The sequence below is a fragment of the Ursus arctos genome, unplaced genomic scaffold, assembly GCF_023065955.2.
Source record: "Ursus arctos isolate Adak ecotype North America unplaced genomic scaffold, UrsArc2.0 scaffold_31, whole genome shotgun sequence".
Classification (NCBI taxonomy): domain Eukaryota; kingdom Metazoa; phylum Chordata; class Mammalia; order Carnivora; family Ursidae; genus Ursus; species Ursus arctos.
Window position 1 is genome coordinate 1,536,531 of NW_026622997.1, and position 23,990 is coordinate 1,560,520.

At 44.2% G+C, this 23,990-nt stretch overlaps 2 protein-coding genes across 2 annotated transcripts; both read left to right on the forward strand.

Moving 5' to 3' along the window:
* Positions 1–7,645: 7,645 nt before the first annotated feature.
* LOC125283531 (putative olfactory receptor 2B8) lies at positions 7,646–8,584 on the forward strand. Its single transcript, XM_048225541.1, has one exon. It carries the CDS (start codon positions 7,646–7,648, stop codon positions 8,582–8,584), a length of 939 nt encoding a protein of 312 aa, XP_048081498.1.
* A 10,084-nt stretch (positions 8,585–18,668) lies between these two features.
* Positions 18,669–19,607, forward strand: LOC125283527 (putative olfactory receptor 2B8). The gene has a single exon (XM_048225538.2). It carries the CDS (start codon positions 18,669–18,671, stop codon positions 19,605–19,607), a length of 939 nt encoding a protein of 312 aa, XP_048081495.2.
* Positions 19,608–23,990: the final 4,383 nt, after the last annotated feature.

Genomic DNA, 23,990 nt, shown 5'->3' on the forward strand with positions numbered 1-23,990 from the left:
GCAGCATCCTTTCCTGATTAAAACTCTTCAAAGTATAGGGATAGAGGGAACATACCTCAATTTCATAAAAGCCACTAGGAAAAGACCACAGAGAATATCACTCTCAACGGGGAAGAAATGAGAGCTCTCCCCTTAAGGTCAGGAGCATGACAGGGATGCCCACTCTCACCACTATTGTTCAACATAGTACTAGAAGACCTAGCCTCAGCTATCAGACAACAAAAAGAAATAAAAGGCTTCCAAATTGGCAAGGAATACGTCAAACTCTTTCTCTTCACAGATGAAATGATACTCTCTGTGGAAAACCCAAAAAACTCCACCTCCAAATTACTAGAACCCGTACAGCAATTCAGCAACGTGTCAGGATACAAAAGCAATGCACAGAAATCAGTTGTATTTCTATAGACTAACAAAGACTATAGACTGCAGACTAACAATAACAATAGTGTATAGACTAACTGAAAAAAGAAAATTAGGGAATCAATTCCATTTACCATAGAACCAAAAAGCCATAAGATAGCTAGGGATAAACCTCACCAGGATCTATACTCTAGAAACCACAGAACACTTATGAAAGAAATGGAGTAAGACGCAAAGAAATGGAAAAACATTGTGTGTTCAGGAATTGGAAGAACAAATATTGTGAAAATGTCTATGTTGCCCAGAGCAATCTACACTTCCAATCCAACCCCTATCAAAATACCATTGACATTTTTCACAGAGCTGGAACAAACAATCCTAAAATGTGCATGGAACCAGAAAAGACCCTGAATCGCCAGGCGGCGTGTTGAAAAAGAAAACCAAAACTAAGGGCATCACGTAGCCTGGCTTCAAGCTGTATTACAAAGCTGTGACCATCAAGACAGCGTGGTATTGGCACAAAAACAGATGCATAGATCAATGGAACAGAAAAGAGAACCCCAAAACGGACCCTCAACCCTAGGGTTGACAATTCAGGAAAGAATATCCAATGGAAAAAAGACAGTCTCTTCAGTAAATGGTGCTGGGAAAATTGGACAGCCACATGTAGAAGAATGAAACTGGACCATTCTCTTACACCATCCACAAGGATAAACTCAAACTGGATGAAAGACCTCAATGTGAGACAGGAATCCATCCAAATCCTAGAGGAGAACATAGGCAGTAACCTCTTTGACATCGGCCACATCAACTTCTTGCAAGACACGTCTCTAAAGGCAAGGGAAACAAAACCAAAAATGAACTTTTGGGACTTCATCAAGATAAAATGCTTCTGTACAGCAACGGAAACAGTCAACAAACTAAGAGGCAACCCATGGAATGCGAGAAGATGTTTGCAAATGACATTACACAAAGAGGGCTGGTATGCAACATCTATAAAGAGCTTCTCAAACTCAACACCCCAAAAACAAATAATCCAGTCAAGAAATGGGCAGACACATGAACAGACACTTCTCCACAGAAGACATGCAAATGGCCGACAGACACATGAAAACATGTTGCACATCACTAGCTGTCAGGGAAACACAAATCAAAACCACAATGAAATACCACCATTTACCAGTTAGAATGGCAAAAATTAACAAGACAGGAAACAACAAATGTTGGAGAGGATGTGGAGAAAGGGGAACCCTCTTCTGCTGTTGGTGGGAATGCAAGCTGGTACAGCCACTCTGGAAAACAGTATGGAGTTTCCTCAAGACATTAAAGAAAAAGTTACCTTATGACCCAGCAATTGGACTACTAGGCATTTACTCCCTATGATACAGATGTAGTGAAAAGCAGGGGCACATGAACCCCTATGTTCATAGCAGCAATGTCCACAGTAGCCAAACAGTGGAAGGAGCCAATATGTCCTTTAACAGATGAATGGATAAAGAAGATGTTGTGCATATATACAATGGAATATTACTCAGCCACCAGAAAGGATGAACACCTACCATTTGCATCATCATGGATGGACCTGGAGGGGATTATGCTAAGTGGAATAAGTCAAGCAGAGAAAGACAATTATCATATGGTTTCACTCATATGTGGAACATAAGGAATAACACTGAAGACCATAGAGGAAGGGAGAGAAAACTGAATGGGAGGAAATCAGAGATGGGAACAAACCATGAGAGACTCTGGTCTTCGGAATACAAACTGAGGGTTACAGAAGTGAGGGGGTGGGGTGATGGGGTAGCAGGGTGATGGGTATCAAGGAGGGCATGTGTGGTGGTGAGTACGGCTGTTTCACGCAACTAATGAACCGTTGAACACTACATCAAAAACTAATGATGTGCTATATTTTGGTTAACTGACATAATAAAGAATAAAAATAAAATAAACATAAATAAGAGTATGCATGATGGGGGAGGGGCAGAGGGAGACACAGAGGGGAAGAGGACTTCGCCCTGGGCAGGAGCTCTAAGCCCAAATTGGGCTCCATTTCAACTCCCTGAGATCATGACCTTAGCTGAAACCAGGAGTCTGAAGCCGAAGAGACGGAATCACGCTGGCGCCAAACACATTTACATTTAAACTTAAGTAACTGATTGGACTCGTACTTATATATGTAAAGATTTTGGGGAATTGTGATGAAAAGTCTTAAGTGTTTTGTAAAACATGTGGGTCATTCACAGATGAGACCAAGGGAATTACTTATCATCCCGTATATATAAAATAATAAAACAGACAGACGAGGTCTCCTCCAGCATTTTCCCTGATCTTCATTCTCCCTGAGGACTGTCACTTCTGGACCGCTAGCGAGACGGCCTCATTAACAGTGTGGGGCATCTGCTCCCCAGAGACGTCAGCCAGGGAAACACATGTGGTTCTCAGTGTCAGCCCAGCCACAGCCGAGTGTCACAACACCCTCTCCTGTGCTCATGAGGGTCTCACTGTCTCCAGGCAGGTCATTACATTCGGGAAACCATAGTGAGAGTTCGCTATTGCCTTCATCTCCTACGTCCTAGAGGCAACGTGCAGATCTCTGTCCACCTGAAGACACGTGAAGTCATCGTGAGAAAGCATCCTTTTGTTTAGGAAAAATCTATGGATAAGCCAGTGCTGGTGTAGCCGACCTTTGCATTTACCGCATACATCGGATTCTGCATGTCCCAGTGCCAATCCCAGTACTGTGTGTAGGCAGTGACTTGGAAAGGACGTAGGGAACTAGCTAGAACCCACGGAGAAGGTGAACAAAGGTGAGTGAAATGGAACTCGGTCTCTGTGCTGCTTTAGGAACTGGTTGGTAACTTACTTTATTTTCAGTTGCAATCGCTCTTGGAGCAGAAGAGCTGCATTGGTTTGCATGTACGGTCGTTGTCTAAAGAAACAGTTATTGGAAATTTACCAAATATAAGAACTTGATTTAATTATTCGTTATAGAGTCTCCCAAGTGGTTCCCTGACATTTCATTGTACGTTAGTCCATTCCTTAGACCTGTGTATGCACATGTGGAAAATACTTGAAATATGCATCTATAGTGGTAACAAAGTATGGCCTTAAGTAACATAATTAGAGAGTATGCACATGTGTACAATTACTGGAGTATATGCTTCCCTGCTTTCCCTTTGGTCCTTATTGTCTGTGAAATTAGACAATATTTGTTCTCTATGCAACTCTTTGCTAGTATTAATAGTTTCTAATTGGTCATTTTCCCCCTTTAGATTTTCTAAAATATCTAAAGCATGTCTGGAGTTTAAAAAATGCTGTATCGGAGATTACTACAGGGGAGTTGATTTGTGGCTATTGTGTCAGTGCTTCTCTGTTTGGACACTGGGCTCCATCCTTGTGTCCTCGCACAGGATCGGGAATGGACTCTTGCGTGATGCTCTTGGTGTCCTGCTCAGACCCTCTTTCCCTGGCTGCTGTTCCGATCCTTGCCCGATGTGTTACGAATACGGGCTGCAGGGTTCACAGCCATTCCCTTCTCAGACATTGGCCCTCAGCTGAAGGGGAGCCACTGTGCCAGGGGGTCTCAGGAACAGGGTGGGGGCAGCTCACAGCCAGTGACAGGCTCCTGGGGTAGACAAAGGCTGCCAATGCCCAGGCAGGATGAAATCTGCTGCAATTCATGTTCCAGAGCTGGGCTGTCCAATACGGGGTAAGTAGCTACAGGAAGCCATTTACATTTAAATTAATTAGCATTAAATAATATACAAAATTCAGTTTCTCAGCGAGGACGTTTTAAATGCACACGTGGTGGCATGTGGATAGCGGCTCCGGTATCAGACAGCGAGGACGCGGGTTTCCACCAGCACAGATGGCTGCTTGTGTGGGAGAGTCCTGTCCCGCTTCTTAGGGGATCAGGCTCGGGCCATAGTCCACCTGAGCCCACATCCTTGCTTAGCAACGTTCTCGGCTCTGTTTTGTTCCCTCACCCCCTTTATCCTGAGAGCATTCCCTGAACAAACCACATGCAGGGGAAATCCTACTTGATCCTCTTCTCCCGTGGAACCTGCTGGAAAGCACTGTCCATGTTCATTAGTCTTGTCATTTCCTGTGTTGTGACAGCTGCATTCCCCTCATCAGCTCCTCCTGCATTGTCCTCGGGGCCTGTTCTGGTAGATCTGGGTCAGCTCAGACCTAGGACACGGTCACATTATTAAAGCAATAGCGACTCATTCCTACCACTGCCAACACTCTTTCAGGATCATTCAGGAGCTGGATAGGGCAGGGTTTGTATGTCAATTATATCCTTGACTGTTCTATTTTGAAAGATTTTCAATACAGACATTAATTTGAGATCTTTGGTCGTTAAAATGTGCAGTCTGCATAGTGAGCAGGTAGTTTTACGGACGGATGAAGTCCTCCACTTAAACTTTTAGGGTCATGTGTCAGCACTGAACACCTCTGTTAATGGCTCTATCAGCTTCCGTGTGCCGCTACTGAACATTTAAGCTCTTTCATTTGATGCCCATTCTCTTAATCATTATTGCAGAATTGTGTTCTTGTGAGATGCCATTTCCCCTACAATCTTTTTTTGGCGGTAATTATTAGATAGAATGCCATTTCTTGTTTTGTAGAATCTATTTACTGTTTTTTTACATTTTTTCTCTCTCTGTATATAAGGTGTGCTCTTTTCAAGTATTTATTTTCTGAATACCAAGTAATAATTTATGTGTGGATTTGTAACTAGATTTTCCTGTACCATATCCTATCATGATAGTTACTAGGGACACCATTCTGTGCTCCTTAACCAGGATAGATGTGTTTAGTATTTCCAGCCAGAATTATTTACCTAGTTTGTCTAAGAGGAATCGATGTCTCTTCACTGCATTCAGTCATTTGATACCTACCTACATATAGATGATGGTTTTAGTTTAATCACACAATTCTTTAAATTTGGTAAGGTGGAAATGAAATGGAATTTCTCATTAACCTCGGTGCAAACATTCTTTGTCTCACAAGGTTGCACTCTGAGGCGGAGCACACAGGTTGGAGAGGGACGGATGCCCGGGGTGGGAGGAGGAAGGAACAACGTGACCCAGGTCACAGAACATGCTCTTGAGGCTCGATGGGAGAAGCCAATGCACAGCCTGGTCTTTCCCATACGCAGTGTCACTAAAGGATAACAGTTTTCCTGGATGTAATGAGAAAAAAAGTAAAAGTAAGCTGAGAGACTATGACATGAGTATTCTAGTTCCCTCCCAGGGTGCTCTCCAGGAAGGCACTGGAAGCAATCATAACACAGAGAGACAATCGCATTCTTCTTTCTGCTTTGGTGGGCATCTCCTTTACGTGTTATTTTATTTTCAACCTAGAAATCATATTCCCTATTATCCCTGTTAGATAGATAATCATTCAGCATTCTTTTACACACACACACACACACACACACACACACACACACACACACACACTCACGTATAATCCTGTAAAGCAACGAATCATTTGTACAAGTTCATCTCACCAGGGTTTTATCTTCTCACGTGCCTTCTTAGTCCTTAGGGATGGGTAATGTTAAAATAGATCACCGTTTATTCCAATGGTCCATTAGTGTATCGGTGCTTTCCTTGGACGAGTTAACATTTTACTTTTGTCCCCCTCAGATTTTGTGACCGTTTATTTTATGCCCGCTTTGTATCCATTTCTTTCACACGTCAGTGGGTCTTCTCTGATTCAGATTTCAAAAGTCTTAGAGCAGAGGCGCTTGGTGGCTCATCCGTTAAGGATCTGCCTTCCGCTCAGCTAGTGATGCCGCGGCCTGGGATGGAGCCGGCCTGAGGCTCCTGTCCCTGGGGAGTCTGCACCCCTCCCCCTACTCATGTTCTCTCTAGCTCTGTCTCACGCGCTCTCCCTCTCTCTAAGATCAATAAAACCTTTTTTAAAAAAGTCTTAGAAGAATTAAAATGTACTGTGTAAATATTTGAACGTGATAGAACTGAAACAGTCATTCTCTGATGTGCGTTTGGTTGGGACAGAACTGTGCTTCTTCAGTACTAAGCAGCTGGGTGACAATGGTCGTCAGACTCGCCTGCGAGCTGGCCACGTGCTTGACCTAGTGTGAATGACTCTGACCGGCTGCAGAAAGGGGATACTGCGCCTAAGGTCAACGGATGTCTGAGATCTCGTATAATATGAAAATATCCTTTTCGTTATCCTTTCCCTTCGTACTTCAAGGTTTCCATGCTAGTGCTTTCCCTGCTCTGCTCTGAGAATGTATCTGTCCATATCTCCATGTATTTATCTGCTTGTTTTATCATACGGAGTGATGGAAAGCATTATACTGTGTACATAGATTATGCAACTGGATAACTTTTAAAATGTTTATTCTGATTAGAATGTTACTGTGACTACATCTGACTTTTTCAGGGATTTCACGTGCTCTGGTTGCTCATGTGTGAAACAGAAATCTGTGGAAGGAAGAGGAAAGTCTTGGCCACTGGACTTTTGGGATCTGATTTCCACGGATATGCAGGCCAATGGAATTTTGGAGTTCCTGTTAAATCGGTACAGTAATTTTAAGCGTCTTTAGGGAAAAGGTAAGCACTGTATTTGGGTGGTGATGTTTTTTGTTTTCTGTGATTGAGTATATATATCTTTTTTTGCTAAAAAAAAAGAAAAAAAAAGATGGTGCAGCTTTCCTGAATACATTAGTCAATTCTGCTATAATGTTTCTGTGCAGAACTAGTAGTGATATTTTGAATGTAATTGAATTTTTGTTGTAAGTACAATCTTGGTCTTCAATTCCTGATTCTGAATGCATTTCAAGATTATATTGTATTATATTCTATTGCCTGTGAAGTGTGCGTACGATCATGAGATACATATTTACAGTAACGTCCTTCCCTCTGTCTGCATCTCCTTTTGAAATCTTTCTGATGGCTCTCCCCGTTTTTCCCTCACCCCCTATGTACATACTTATAGTCATTTAAGTCTTATTAAGCTCAGACTGAAAGACTGTTTGTACCTATGACTGACGCCAACACAAGGGCAATTATTTCATTTTCCTTATACCAAATATTAATGACATATTTTTGTGATAACATGGACTGTATTGGGAGGAACTATGTCAATTTTACTGAATACATCATTTATTCAAATAGTTACAGATAAAACCCAGAGACCTGTCTTAAACATGAAAGATCGACTCCCAAGCAACTGTTTATTTTTTTGACAATTTCTTTTAAAAGTTGCTAAACGCTCAGTTCTGACAGGAAACATGTGCTAACAGAGGATGGAACAGAAAAATGGCAGTTCTTTCACTGGGTTTATCCTGCTGGGTTTCTCGGACCGGCCTCAGCTGGAGCTCGTCCTCTTCGTGGTTCTTCTGATCTTCTATCTGTTCACTCTGCTGGGAAACACCACCATCATTGCCTTGTCCCACCTGGACCCCCATCTTCAGACTCCCATGTACTTTTTCCTCTCCAACCTGAGCTTTCTTGACCTGTGCTACACGACCAGCACTGTCCCGCAGCTCCTGGTTCATCTCAGGGGAACAGACAAGTCTATCTCCTTTGGCGGCTGTGTGGCTCAGCTCTTCATTTCTCTAGGGTTGGGCTGCACAGAGTGCATTCTCTTAGGGGTCATGGCATTTGACCGCTATGCAGCCATCTGCAGGCCCCTGCACTACACAGTGGTCATGCACCCCCGTCTCTGTGCCCTCATGGCTTCTGCATCGTGGTTCATTGGTTTTGCCAACTCCTCATTGGAGACAGTGCTCATCTTCCTTGTACCACTTTGTGGGAGAAATAAAATAGACCATTTCCTTTGTGAGGTCCCCCCACTGCTTAAGCTTGCCTGTGTTGACACGACTGCGAATGAGTCTGAGCTCTTCTTTGTCAGTGTGATCATTCTCTTCATCCCTGTGGCCTTAATCACCTTCTCCTATGGTCGGATTGTCAGGGCAGTCTTAAGAATAAAGTCATCTGCAGGGCAGAGGAAAGCATTTGGGACGTGTGGGTCCCACATCACGGTGGTCTCCCTGTTCTATGGCACGGCCATCTACGCTTACCTCCAGCCCAACAATAACCACTCCCAGGATCAGGGCAAGTTCGTTTCTCTGTTCTACACCATCGTCACCCCCATGGTCAACCCCGTAATATATACACTGCGGAACAAGGATGTGACAGGAGCAATGAAGAACATGATTTTCAGGGGCCATGACTCTAGATGACTGGGAGGGAAAGATCCTATGATGGAAGACATTGAATGCCAGGGTATTTAAGATGGTTGTGACCTTGTGGTCTGGGTGGCTTAATTGGTGGGTATCTGCCTCCTGCTCAAGTCATGATCCCGGGTCCTGGGATCAATCCCACAACAGGCAACTTGCTCAGTGGGGAGCCTGCTTCTGCCTCTGCCCCTGATTGTGCCAGCTCTATCTCTTTCTCTCTCCGAATAAATAAAGAAATCTTTAAGAAAAAAAAAGTTGATTTTGTCCTCCCCATGTCGTCTAAAATTTCCTCTGACAGCTCTCAAGGGAATTCCCTTACCTGATGTTTTTACCTAGTGAGTGCTCAAAATCTAATTCCGGGATTCCTGCCGCTGCGAGGGATGCTGCTCCAGGGCCTAGAACATCTGTGTCACGTTGTCATTGGAAAAAGCTCCACAGGTTTCTCTGATTTGTCCCCCTTATGGGAGCATGGTTTCATTTCTACTTGGAAGAAGACATTGAGGAACATACCATAAAGGCATAGGGAAACTAAGAATATGAACCACTAAAACACTAAGAAATATTAACATTTTAGCATTTTCTGGCAACCTGTTGGAGGCATGTCACCTCTTCTTGCACTGTGGTCATGGCTCTATTATAAGGTGTATAGGTTCACTGTATCGCAGCTTTTTCACAGACGTAATTGGGCAAGTGTGAAAAAAGATATCTTTAGCCCAAGGAAAATCCTGCCATCATCGATCCTGATACAGTGTATTTGAATCTTCTCTTCACACCATTTAATAATTTCTTTGATCCAGGCACCAACTGATCAATGCTTTTGTATCTTAAACCTGCCAAAGGCCCCATACAATTGGAAGGCAGGGACATCTTATAAAAAATGGGAAATGACCTCTTATTTGCAGGAAATCCCATGTTCTCTGTAGTTTGTCGGATTCACTAGGAGGAAATGTGAAGAATAAATACAATGTATATAATATTAAACATCTCCGTGCGTCTGACCTTCACAAATAGCCATCTCAGTTTGAAGCGCTGTCACACAATCTGAATTAGGAGAGATGAACGCAAACATCCCAGAACAACTGAGTCTGACCGGCAGCCCTTCGATCTTACTGCAGGCTCAGCTTGCACAGAAACGTGTTTGGGGCATGGATCTGGTGTCGTGTCCTGTATTGTCGCACACAGTGCACTTTCCCACGGAGGCTGGAGCTCTGCGATGCCATCTTCGTGGACATGGTTCTGATTTCTGGTAGGTTTTCCCAACTCGTAGCCCGTGTAGGTAAGTGTATCTATGTCTGGGACTGGACACGTCCGCGTAACCAGGGTGCTGTTCCCTACCCGACAGTGACCAGCTCCACCAGGGCCTTGCACCCCCTGAGCTGGTCGTGCTCATGACAAGTGACCTTGTCCAGAGACAGCGCTTGGAGGCTGGAAACGACAGCCGGGGGAGAGTATGCACACGGTCAGGGTCTCTCTGGATCGCTAACAGCATCACAATATTCCCACTGGAATCCACCCCTGGGGTTTCTCTTGACAGGACAGTGATGCTGCATGTGTGCCAGTGGAAAAGCAGTTTTGTGATACTGTTTATCCCCGATGGTGACAAAGTTCCATTCTCCATCATATTTCTGTTTTGTTTTAGAGATTGTACTTATTTATTTATTTATTTATTTATTTATTTATTTATTTGAGAGAGACAGAGAGACAGAGACCCTGGGCAGGGACGGGCAGACTCTGGGCTGAGCACAGACCCCAGAGCGTCTCCATGTTCTGACGTGGAGACAGGAGCTGAGCTGAAATCAAGGGTTGAATCCCTGATCTACTGAACTCACTATGCGCCGCTCTACTCTCTGTTGAGTTTCGGCCACATCGTGATTTACACCCAATGGTCACTTTAAAATTCCTCAAATGATCTCTCTTTGGTGTAAAACCCCTCAGGGTCTCACAAAGTTACACAGCCTGTTGTTCTGGGGGAGCAACTACTCTGCTCTTGAGGTCACACAGCGCCCTGGGGTCAAACAGATTCAATTCCTTTAAGTGAACCTTTGATGGCATTTGCAAGTTTATTACTCATGGGAATAAATTACAGATAATAAAGATCTCTGGGATCCATGCTGAAATAAAAAAGAAATTACTTGACAGACCAAACACAAGTTCGGGATTGTTCTGTAGTAGTTTTCTAACGTTAGGAACCTGCTCACCACACTCCCCATGCTTTGTCTACAACAGAGTCCAGGGTTGTGTAATTGTCACCAATACTGTTTGCACTGTCTCCTTTTGTATTTTCACCAGTAACTGTGGCATGGCTGTGGGATTGTACCCAAGGCTTGGCTACGTTATTTGACTCCATCTGTGTTTAGCACCTGAAGCTCAGGACGACTGTTATGCTCTAGAGGAATCCATGGATTCTTCCAGTGCTTGTCCTTTCTGAGGAACGCGGGGTGCACACCCTCAGCTCAGGGGATGTGTGATTGCAGACACCCAAAATGTCAGTCGGACTCACATGAAACTCAATTCTTAACCCACAGAAGATTTACTACCAATTAACAAAGGATACAAAATGCTGAGAGCCCCTGAGTATCCAGGAGGTGCCAGGCCCATCAGACACAGCTTCGGAGACCCCGCACCGCAATGGGAACTGGTTTGTTTCTCAGATGTGGGGCAGAACTTGTCTGGCACCAGTCAGCACAGGGAAGGCTGGGGGAGCCTCAGATTCTGTGTCCCTTCCTTCATAGCCCTGCTCTGGCTTTAGAACTGTCATTTGGTAGCATGTCTGCAGTGTGTGGGGTGTACCTTCTAAACAGACCCCACGCATCACGCTGCCATCACTAGTAGGGCAGTGATCGGCGTACAGCCACCCCTGTAAGACCCTCACGTATCTCGTGGTCTGCGCATTTCACGGTTACTCTTTGCCAGAGTTCTGCTCTGTCCAGGCTCACTGAGGAGGGAGGAACAGGTTACCGATCCCTGTGAACCTTTCCTTGGCAGGTGACTTCTAGAGACATATAGATGAAATAACATGCAAATTAGTATATTGTCACACACACACACACACACACCCAGATATGCGCATGCACAAACATGGACTTCACGTGCAATCTCTCCTAGGTCAGTCTCTTAAGCCTTTTGTGAGGATGGAGAGTAGAAGAAAATGTGTTTCCGTCAGCTCGCACTACTTTGAAGTGACAGGTGTATAACTGATTATTTCCAATGTGTTCTGAGATGTGTACAAACATACCCAAGTGTGTGGGGTAACAGTTGTTTCCTTCAGGTCACATGGCAAAGGAAAACTACTTACCAGGAGGTGTTGGGGTATCGGTTCTTGGGAGAATCTTACCCACTAAGAGCTGAATGGAACAAGCTACACTCCTTTTGCTGTCATAACAGACACGCCTAAGTACAAGGTTTAGAGTTGCCATTCCTTCACTCTCTGGATTTCAATTTGCATCAGAAAGGGTGGGCTGTGCTTGTACATAGGATAATTCTAGAACACTCCCTTTCATTAACTCTGTGGAGAGATTAACAAAAAAGATGTATTTATTTATTTTAGAGCAGGAGGGGCAGAGAAGGAGGGAGAGAGAAACTCCAGCAGTCTCCGCGGAGAGAGCGAGGCTCCACGAGGGTCCAGATGCAGAACCCTGAGAGCGGAGCCTGAGCCCAAACCAGGAGTCTGACTCTCAAACAGCTGCACCACCCAGGCGCCCCTGGAGAGAGATTTTGTATTAAGTAGCAGGAATAATCTGACCTTAGGAGAGGACGATGAAGTGGGATAAAAAATTGAATGATGTCTCTTGTATTTATTTTTCCCCAGTTATACTGTGATAGAACCGACATGTAACATGGAGCAAATCTTAGGACTAGGAGATGTGAACATGTGTATGCAACAAAATTGTTACCACGATGGTGTTGGCTAACACCTGCGTCTCATCACACGATGAGCCTTTCTTCTTTGTGGTGAGAAGTTTAAGATCTACCCTCAGTGACTTCCAGTCTGTGATACAGTCACAGGAACTGTAACTACCATGCTGTAAGGTAGCTTCTCAGGACCTGCTCGTGTTGCACCTGGCAGCTGGTACCCTTTGCCCACATCTCCTGCTTCTCCCCTCCCAGCCCCTGGTCACCACCATTCTACTCTCTGTATCTGCAGGTTCACTTTTCTGGATCCCGCAGTTACGTCAGATCACACAGTCTTTGGTTTTTCTCTCCTGACTTGTGTCACTTAGAATTAGCTCTGCGAAATCTTACACATTGGTTATGAATGAGAATAAGTGAAAAAAATATTCACATATTGACAATATTTATTTCTTGTTAAAGATTTGTTTGTTTACTGTAGAGAGAGAGAGAACATGAGTGGGGAGACGCGCAGTGGGAGACAAAGAGGGGAAGCCGCCTCCCTGCTCTCAGGGTGCTCTATCCCTAAGCTGGGCTCCATCCCAAAACTCAGAGATCATGACCTGAGTGCAAGCCAAAAGTCTAAAGGTTAAGGGACTGGGGACCCACATATTTACATTTCAAATTAACTAACTGAATGGACTCTTACTTCTATATTTTTTTATGCAAATATTTGGAGGAATTGTGGTGAGAAAGTCTTCAGTGTCTTGTAAAACATGCAGGTCATTCACAGATGAGACCAAGCTGTTTGGGGAGGTCTAGGGAGGGTTTTGTCCTCTGTGAAATATGTGACATCACATAGGAGACAGATGAGGTCTCCTCTGGCTTTGTCCTCGATCTTCATTCTCCCTGAGGACTGTCATCTCTGGACCGCTCAGCGAGACGGCCTCATTAACAGTGTGGGGCGTCTGCTCCCCAGAGACGTCAGCCAGGGAAACACATGTGGTTCTCAGTGTCAGCTCAGCCACAGCCGAGGGTCACAGCACCCTCTCCTGTGCTCATGAGGGTCTCACTGTCACCAGGCAGGTCATTCATTCGGGAAACCATAGTGAGAGTTCGCTATTGCCTTCATCTCCTACGTCCAAGAGGCAACGTGCACATCTCTGTCCACCTGAAGACACGTGAAGTCATCGTGAGAAAGTATCCTTTTGCTTAGGAAATCTTCAGGGATAAGCCAGTGCTGGTGTAGCCAACCTTTGCATTTACTGCATACATCGGATTCTGCATGTCCCAGTGCCAATCCCAGTACTGTGTGTAGGCAGTGACTTGGAAAGGACGTAGGGAACTAGCTAGAACCCGCGGAGAAGGTGAACAAAGGTGAATGAAACGGAATTTGGTCTGTGTGTTGCTTTAGGAATTGGTAACTTAGTTAATTTTCAGTTGTAATTTTTCTTAAAACAAAAGAGCTTTATAGGTTTGATTATATGGTCCACTGTCTAAAGGAAGACTGTGGAAAGTGTCCAATTATAAGAATTAAATTTAGTTGTTCATTATAGACTCTACCAAGTCGTTCCCAGACATTTCATTGTACGTTAGTCCATTCCTTAGACCTGTGTATCCACACGTGGAGAATACTTTAAATACGCATCTATAGTGGTAAAGAAGTACGGTCTTCGTAACATAATTAGAGAGTATGCGTATGTGTACAATTACTGGAGTATATGCTTCCCTGCTTTCCCTATGGTCCTTATTGTCTGTGAAATTAGACAATATTTGTTCTCTATGCAACTCATTGCCAGTATTAATAGTTTCTAATTGGTCATTTTCCCCCTTTAGATTTTCTAAAATATCTAAAGCATGTCTGGAGTTTAAAAAATGCTGTATCGGAGATTACTACAGGGGAGTTGATTTGTGACTATTGTGTCGGTGCTTCTCTGTTTGGACACTGGGCTCCATCCTTGTCTCCTCGCACAGGATCGGGAATGGACTCCTGCATGATGCTCTTGGTGTCCTGCTCAGACCCTCTTTCCCTGGCTGCTGCTCCGGTTCTTGCCTGATGTGTTATGAATACGGGCTGCAGGGTTCACAGCCATTCCCTTCTCAGAGATTGGCCCTCAGCTGAAGGGGAGCCACTGTGCCAGGGGGTCTCAGGAACAGGGTGGGGGCAGCTCACAGCCAGTGACAGGCTCGTGGGGTAGACAAAGGCTGCCAATGCCCAGGCAGGACGAAATCTGCTGCAATTCATGCTCCAGAGCTGGGCTGTCCAATACGGGGTAAATAGCTACAGGAAGCCATTTACATTTAAATTAATTAGCATTAAATAAAATACAAAATTCAGTTTTTCAGCGAGGACGTTTTAAATTCACATGTGGTGGCATGTGGATAGCGGCTCCGGTATCAGACAGCGAGGACGCGGGTTTCCACCAGCACAGATGGCTGCTTGTGTGGGAGAGTCCTGTCCCGCTTCTTAGGGGATCAGGCTCGGGCCATAGTCCACCTGAGCCCACATCCTTGCTTAGCAACGTTCTCTGCTCTGTTTTGTTCCCTCACGCCCTTTATCCTGAGAGCATTCCCTGAACAAACCACATGCAGGGGAAATCCTGCTTGATCCTCTTCTCCCGTGGAACCTGCTGGAAAGCACTGTCCATGTTCATTAGACCTGTCATTTCCCGTGTTGTGACAGCTGCATTCCCCTCATCAGCTCCTCCTGCATTGTCCTCGGGGCCTGTTCTGGTAGATCTGGGTCAGCTCAGACCTAGGACTCGGTCACATTATTAAAGCAATAGCGACTCATTCCTACCACTGCCAACACTCTTTCAGGATCATTCAGGAACTGGATAGGGCAGGGTTTTATGTCAGTTATAGCGGTGATTGTTATATAGTTGAAATATCCTCAATACAGACACTTTCTTGAGATCTTTGGTCTTTAAAATGTGTAGTTTGCCTAGTGAACATCTGGTTTTCTGGAAATATCTGCTTTTCCACTTAAACTTTTAGACGTACATCAGCATTGAACACTCCTGTTAATGGCTCTATCAGCTTCCGTGTGCCGCTACTGAACATACAACCTCTTTCATTTGATGCACGTTCTCTTAATTATTATTGTAGAATTGTATTTTTATGAGATGTCGTTTCCCTCTATATTGTTTTTTAGGTGGTAATTATTACATAGAACGCCATTGTTTTTGTTTTTTGGCATCTATTTATTTTTATTTTTATTTTACCTAATAACACTTTTCCTTCTCAGTATATAACTTGTGTTTATTTAAGTATTTGTTGTTTTGTATGCATAGTAATAATTTTTTGTGTTGTTTGTACTGGGTTTTCCTATAAGATATCCTATCATGATAGTTACTAGGGACAGCGTTCTGTGCTCCTTAGCTAGCATAGATGTGTTTACTATTTCCAGCCAGAATTATTTACATAGTTTGTCTAAGAGGAATTGATGTCTCTTACTGCTGTGTCATTGGATACCTACCTACGTATAGATGACGGTTCTTAGCCTATTTACACGAGTCTTTAAATGTGGTAAGAAGTGGATGAAATGAAACTTCTCATTTCACTTTAGTCTAAACATAGCCTTTCTCCGGGAAGATTGCGCTCTGTGGGGCACAGGGATTGGAGAGGGATGGGTGCTGAGTAGGGAGGAGGAAGGGAACAAAGGGACCCAGATCCGCAGAGCGCCTGTTGCAATCAGGAGAACGCATTATGCAGCCCGATCTTTCCCATACCCATTGTTACTAAAGTAGGATCATTTTCCTGGTTGTAATGTGGGAAAAAAAAGATGGTAGACTATGACCTGAGTATCGTAGTTCCCTCCCGGTGTGCTCTCCAGGAAGGCACTCGGAGCAGTTGTAACATGCAGAGACAGTCACATGTCACATTCTCTCCTAGTGGGCTTCGCCTTTGCCTGATATTTTATTTTTCCACTTAAAATCACATTCACTTTTATACCTGTCAGATAGAAGCCATTCAGCATTCTTTATACTTATATATACACACACTCATACATTTATAATCCGTTAAAGCAGGAAATCATTTGTACAGGGTCAGCTCACCAGAGTTTTGTCTTCTCTTACCTGCCCTCTTAGTCCTCATCGATAGGATAATGCTAAAATATCTCATCATTTTTTCTAATGGTACATATGGTAGTGGTGTTTCCTTGGGTGCGTTAGCATTTCACTTGTCCTCCTTACTTTGGCGAGGAATTCCTTTATTAGACACCTTTAAAACGCCAGCAATTTATTTTAGGTAATTCATCTGTACTTGCGCATGTGTGCGTGAGACTGAACCGCGGTTTGTTTTTATTCTCTCTTCTGAGCAGGAGTGAGTCTCTGGCAGATTCCCTGTTGTTGCACACTTACACTGTCTCAGATTCCTTTATACCTCATGCCATTAAGACGTTTTTCATGCATAGATTTTTTTTTTTTTGTGGATACCACTGAATACATCTCCATAGGAAACCCAAGGAAGTACAAAATAGTGTGAAATGCTCTATCCTCTATTGTGATCTCATAAATATTTATTTTATGCCAGTTTTGTACCCATTTCTTTCACACACCAGTGGGTCTACCCTGAAACCTGATTCAGATTTTTCGTCTTAGAAGACCAAAACATGTACTGTATGCCTGACAATTTGAACATGCTAGAACTGAAATACTCGTTTTCTGATGCCTCTTTGGGGGGGGGTTGTGACTACACTTCTTCAGTTCTAAGCGTCTAGACGAATAGGGTCATCAGACTCCCTGAGAGCTGGCCACGTGCTTGGTTCAGCATCAGTAACTTCGCAAGAGAGCTTCCAGAAAGCAATAATTAACCTAATGTTGACGGGTATCTGAAATTATATAATACCAAAATATCTTTTCTGGAACTTTCTGTGTAGTACTTAAAGGTTTTCATTACAGGCTTTTACCTGTCATTGCTTTGAGTATCAATCTGTGTTTATCTGTATATATTCATCTATTTGACTATTTTATCATAGGTAGGGGTGTAAAGCATTGCACTTTGTACATAGATTACACAGTGTGGTAACTTTTTAAAATGTTTATTCTGATTAGAATATTGATGGTGAATAATCCTACTTTTTTCAGGAATTTTGAGTGTTCTGGTTAATAATTGTGAAACAGAAATCCATAGAAGGAAGAGGAAAGTCATGGCCGGTGGATTTGAGAGTTCTGATTCCACCTGTATATGCAAGGCTAAGGAATTTCAGAGTTCCTGATAAATTGATATGGTAATTTTAAGCATCTTCAGGCAAACTTAAACACTGTAATTGAATGGTGGTGGTCTCACATTCTCTCTGACTGAAGTTTAGTTGTTTTACTAGTGTGAGGAAACACAAAATCCAAATTCGTAGCTTCCATAAATATAATAACTTACAGAGGTAATTCTTTTTTTAAAAATTTTTTATTATGTATGTTAGTCACCATAGAGTACATCATTAGTTTTTGATGCAATGTTCCATGATTCATTATTTGCGTACAACACCCAGTGCACCATGCAATACGTGCCCTCCTTACTACCCATCACCAGCCTGTCCCAATCCCCCAACCCCGTCCCTCTGAAGCCCTCAGTTTGTTTCCCAGAGTCCATAGTCTGTCATGGTTCATCTCTTCCTCCCATTTCCCACCCCTCATTCTTCCCTTCCTTCTCCTAATGTTCTCCCTGCTATTCCTTATGTTCCACATGCAAGTGAAACCATATGATAATTGTCTTTCTCTGTTTGACTTACTTCACTTAGCATAATCCCCTCCAGTTCCATCATGTCCGTGCAAATGGTGGATATTCATCCTTTCTGATGGCTGAGTAATATTTCATTGTATATATGGACCACATCTTCTTTATCCATTCATCTGTTGAAGGGCATCTCGGCTGCTTCCACAATTTAGCTATTGTGGACAATGCTGCAGTGAACATTGGGGTGTATATGGCCCTTCTCTTCACTAAGATTACAGAGGTAATTCTGACACAATGTTCACATGCAGACCAAAAGACCTTTCATCCCTATGACTGACGCCAACACAAAGTTCATTATTTCACTTTTCCTATATTACATATTAAGGATTTACTTTTTCTGATAATGCAGAACTAAATCGGTATAAGGTATGTCAGTTTCAATCATTTATTGAAAGAGTTATTTTTAATATGCCATGGCCATGTCTATAACGTGATAGACTACCCCTGCCAATTATTTTTTTAAAGATTTCTTTTAAAAGTTGCTAAACGCTTGGTCCTGACAGGAAACATGTGCTAACAGAGGATGGAACAGAAAAATGGCAGTTCTTTCACTGGGTTTGTCCTGCTGGGTTTCTCGGACCGGCCTCAGCTGGAGCTCGTCCTCTTCGTGGTTCTTCTGATCTTCTATCTGTTCACTCTGCTGGGAAACACCACCATCATTGCCTTGTCCCACCTGGACCCCCATCTTCAGACTCCCATGTACTTTTTCCTCTCCAACCTGAGCTTTCTTGACCTGTGCTACACGACCAGCACTGTCCCGCAGCTCCTGGTTCATCTCAGGGGAACAGACAAGTCTATCTCCTTTGGCGGCTGTGTGGCTCAGCTCTTCATTTCTCTAGGGTTGGGCTGCACAGAGTGCATTCTCTTAGGGGTCATGGCATTTGACCGCTATGCAGCCATCTGCAGGCCCCTGCACTACACAGTGGTCATGCACCCCCGTCTCTGTGCCCTCATGGCTTCTGCATCGTGGGTCATTGGTTTTGCCAACTCCTTATTGCAGACTGTGCTCACCTTCCTTGTACCACGTTGTGGGAGAAATAAAATAGATCACTTCCTTTGTGAGGTCCCCCCACTGCTCAAGCTTGCCTGTGTTGACACGACTGCGAATGAGTCTGAGCTCTTTTTTGTCAGTGTGATCATTCTCCTCATCCCTGTGGCCTTAATCACCTTCTCCTATGGTCGGATTGTCAGGGCAGTCTTAAGAATAAAGTCATCTGCAGGGCAGAGGAAAGCGTTTGGGACGTGTGGGTCCCACATCACGGTGGTCTCCCTGTTCTATGGCACGGCCATCTACGCTTACCTCCAGCCCAGCAACAACTACTCCCAGGATCAGGGCAAGTTCGTTTCTCTGTTCTACACCATCGTCACCCCCATGGTCAACCCCGTTATATATACACTGCGGAACAAGGATGTGACGGGAGCAATGAAGAAGGTGCTTTGCAGGAGCCATGACTCCAGATGACTGGGAGGGAAGACCCTTTGATGGAAGACGTTGAAAATCAGAGTGATTAATGTGTTTGTGACCTACCTGGGTCATCCAAAATTTCCCCTGATAAGTCTCAAGGGAATTTACTTACCTCATTCTTTTATGCAAGTAATTCCCAAAATCTAAGTTCATGGATTCATGTAGCCTCTGGAGAGGCTGATTTTGTAATCTTAGCTCATATGCATATATATATATTTTTAAGGATCTATGATCTAATTTGAGAGAGAGCATAACTAGGAGGAGGCTAGGCAGACGGAGAAAGAATGTCAAGCAGACTGTACCCTGAGTGCAGAGCCTGATGCCAGGATGGATCCCATGACCCTGAGATCACGACCTGAGCTGAAATCAGGACTCAGACGCTTGAGCAACTGCAGCAACCAGGCTTCCTGAGCATCTGCATCTTGTTTCAGTATTTTATTTTATTTTATTATTTTGTTAATAATTTTTATTTTGTTATATTAGTCACCATACAGTACATCTCCAGTTTTTGAGGCAATGTTCCATGATTTTTAGTATTTTAGAACGCTGCACAGGTTTTTCTTATTTCACTCTCATTTGGGAATACCGTTCCATTTCTAAGTGCAAAAAGACATTTATGCACGTAATATGATGGCACAGGCAAAATAAGCTTACGAACCACTACCGCACTGTAAGAAATACGAACATTTTCGCATTTTGTACCAATTGCTGAAGAATGTCACTTATTCTTGCGTTCTGATCATGGCTCTATTGCAAGGTCCATAGGTTGACCGTAGCGCAGCCTTTTCACAGAATTAGGTGGGCGTCTACGGGAAAACGAATTGTTAGGTCAGAGAAAACCTTGCTAACATCGACGCCGGTAAAGCCACTCAGATGCCAGGTGCAGTGTGATGTCCCGTGTGTCGGTGGTCGGAGGCAGCCTATCCGCAGCGTTCGCGTCACATGGGGGCGGGGACGGGGCCTTGCGGCCAGTCCACGGGGAGCGGCAGCGCTAACACACCAGGCAGCGCTCGCCTACTTCTGTGCTCAGTCGGAGAAGCGCCCGCGTGAGGTCTGCACGCTGGTCACGCAGCTTGTGAGCCAGTGCCGCATCCACAATGGCTTTGGGACATGATCACATCGACACAGCACAGAACTCAGTTCCCACTTAATATTCTGCGTGTTCTATCCACAGTCGTGCAGTAAAAGTTACAAAGGGTAAAACATTTAGATCTTCTCTTGATACCATTTTATAAGTTCTTTGATCCAGGCATCAGCTGATCAATGCTTTGTAACTCACATCCCAAGAAAGGCCCCAAACAATTTGGATGCAGGGACATAGGAAAATAAGAGAGATGACCTCTCTTTCCCAGGAAATCCCATGTTCCATGGAGCTTACTCGGATTCACCGGGAGGAAAAAAAATAAAGAATTGTTTATTAACTACTAAACATCCCCATGTGTCTAAATTTTATAAATTACCATCTCATTCGAATTAACTGTCATACAGCTCTGAATTCTGCACGTGGCCCCTGCAGGTAAGTGTATCTGTGTCTGGGACCGGACACCTCCGCGTAACCAGGGTGCTGTTCCCTATCCGACAGTGACCAGCTCCTTCAGGGTCTTGAACCCCCTGAGCTGGTCGTGCTCATGACAAGTGACCTTGTCCAGAGACAGCGCTTGGAGGCTGGAAACGACAGCCGGGGGAGAGTATGCACATGGTCAGGGTCTGTCTGGATCGCTAACAGCATCACAATATTCCCACCGGAATCCACCCCCGGGGTTTCTCTTGACAGCACAGTGATGCTGCATGTGTGCCAGCGGAAAAGCAGTTTTGTGATACTGTTTATCCCTGATGGTGACAGATTTCCCTCTCCTCATTATGTTTCAACCACGTCCTGACCGTTATATCCAAATGGTTACTTTAAAATCCCTCAAATGATCTCTCTTTGGTGCAAAACCCCTCAGGGTCTCACGAAGTTACACAGCCTGTTGTTCTGGGGGAGCAACTTCTCTGCTCTTGAGGTCACACAGCGCCCTGGGGTCAAACATTTATTTTCTTTAAGTGAATGTTTGGCATTTGCATGTTTATGACTCATGGGAATAAATTATAGAGAACAAGGTCTCTGGCATCCACGCTAAAACAAAAAAGAAATTACTTGACAGACCAAACACAAGTTCAGGATTGTTTTGTAGCAGTTTTCTAACGTTAGGAACCTGCTCCCCACACTCTCCATGCTTTGTCTACAACAGAGTCCAGGGCTGTGTAATTGTCACCAATATATTTGGACTGTCTCCTTCTGAATTTTCACCAATAACTGGCATGCCTGTGGGATTGTACCCAAGGCTTGGCTACGTTATTTGACTCCATCTGTGTTTAGCACCTGGAGCTCAGGACGACTGTTATGCTCTAGAGGAATCCATGGATTCTCCCAGCTCTTGTCCTTTGTGAGGAACGCGGGGTGCACACCCTCAGCTCAGGGGATGCGTGATTGCAGACACCCAAAATGTCAGTCGGACTCACATGAAACTCAATTCTTAACCCACAGAAGATTTACTACCGATTAACTAAGGATACAAAATGCTGAGAGCACTTGGGTATCCAGGAGTCGCCAGGCCCATCAGACACAGCTTCGGAGACCCCGCACCGCAATGGGAAGTGGTTTGTTTCTCAGATGTGGGGCAGAACTTGTCTGGCACCAGTCAGCACAGGGAAGGCTGGGGGATCCTCAGATTCTGTGTCCCTTCCGTCACGGCCCTGCTCTGGCGTTAGGACTGTCATTTGGTAGCATGTCTGCAGTGTGTGGGGTGTAGCTTCTAAACAGACCCCACGCATCACGCTGCCATCACTAGTAGGGCAGTGATCGGCGTACAGCCACTCCTGTAAGACCCTCACGTATCTCGTTGTCTGCGCATTTCACGGTTATTCTTTGCCAGAGTTCTGCTCTGTCCAGGCTCACTGAGGAGGGAGGAACAGGTTACAGATCCTTGTGAACCTTTCCCTGGCAGGTGACTTCTTTTCAGATGCTTGTTTTGTAATGCAGATGAGGACTTCTTTCATCGTCATGATATTGTAGCGTGTTTCAGACCTGGTCGTGCAGACTCTGGGAACCACTGTGTATGGATGTGGTTTGCCGAGAAGGTGGGCTCCGTGTAAATGCAGAAATGAGAGGATGAATGACTGCTGCTCAGAGGGGTCAGGGGATGTGGTCCCTGAGATGGCCTTAGGGTCGAGACACTTGCTTTGGGGAGGGAAACATTTCCTTTGCCCCCCAGGGTTCTTCCAGCTGTTTTGGAATTAATAAGAGCAGAGTTAACATGAGAAAAGACCCGAAGCTTTATTACCTGCTGGTGGAGCCCAATAATGAAATTGAGACCCAAAGAAATGACCAAGGCGGGCAGTTTTTACGCCTTTCATACAGAGACAAGAAATGTGTGAGGAATTGACAGGATAAAGAAAACAGGTGTCTGGGAGCTTTATTTAGGAAGGAATTCTAATTGGAATTTGGACTGAGGTAGTGGATTCATAAAAAAGTAGCAAGACTTATTTCTACAGCTTTCCCAACTCTCATGTCCATACCTGGGTGATAAGGATGTCTTTTACTTCTTAGTCCTGGGAGGGCCTTGAATAGGGGAGATTTGACTCCTGCTTTCAGGGGGACAGAGGAGGATGTGATGTCCTTGCACTTGCTGTTTCCCAAGTAGCTTCCATTCAGAGTAATCACTATGCCTTTGAGGCCCATTTTGGGATATGCCCTGGGCCTCTACACCTGATCCTTTTTAAAAATTTAATTCCATTGGTTTACACTGATGGGTGGATTTATTTTACCCATTCTGAACTGATTGAAATCTGTGAGGTCTTTAGGAAGTGTAAGTTCTGATTAGGCAACCGTTTATTTATTTATTTTTTAAAAATATTTTTAAATTATATTATGTTAGTCACCATACAGTACATCCCTGGTTTCTGATGTAAAGTTCGATGATTCATTAGTTGTGTATAACACCCAGTGCACCATGCAATACGTGCCCTCCTTAATACCCATCACCGGGCTATCCCATTCGCCCACCCCCCTCCCCTCTGAAGCCCTCAGTTTGTTTCTCAGAGTCCATAGTCTCTCATGCTTCATTCCCCTTTCTGATTACCCCCCTTTCTTTATCCCTTTCTTCTCCTACCGATCTTCCTAGTTCTTATGTTCCATAGATGAGAGAAACCATATGATAATTGTCTTTCTCTGCTTGACTTATTTCACTTAGCATTATCTCCTCCAGTGCCGTCCATGTTGCAGCAAATGTTGAGAAATCATTCTTTTTGATAGCTGAGTAATATTCCTTTGTGTATATGGACCACAACTTCTTAATCCAGTCATCTGTTGAAGGGCATCTCGGCTCCTTCCATGATTTA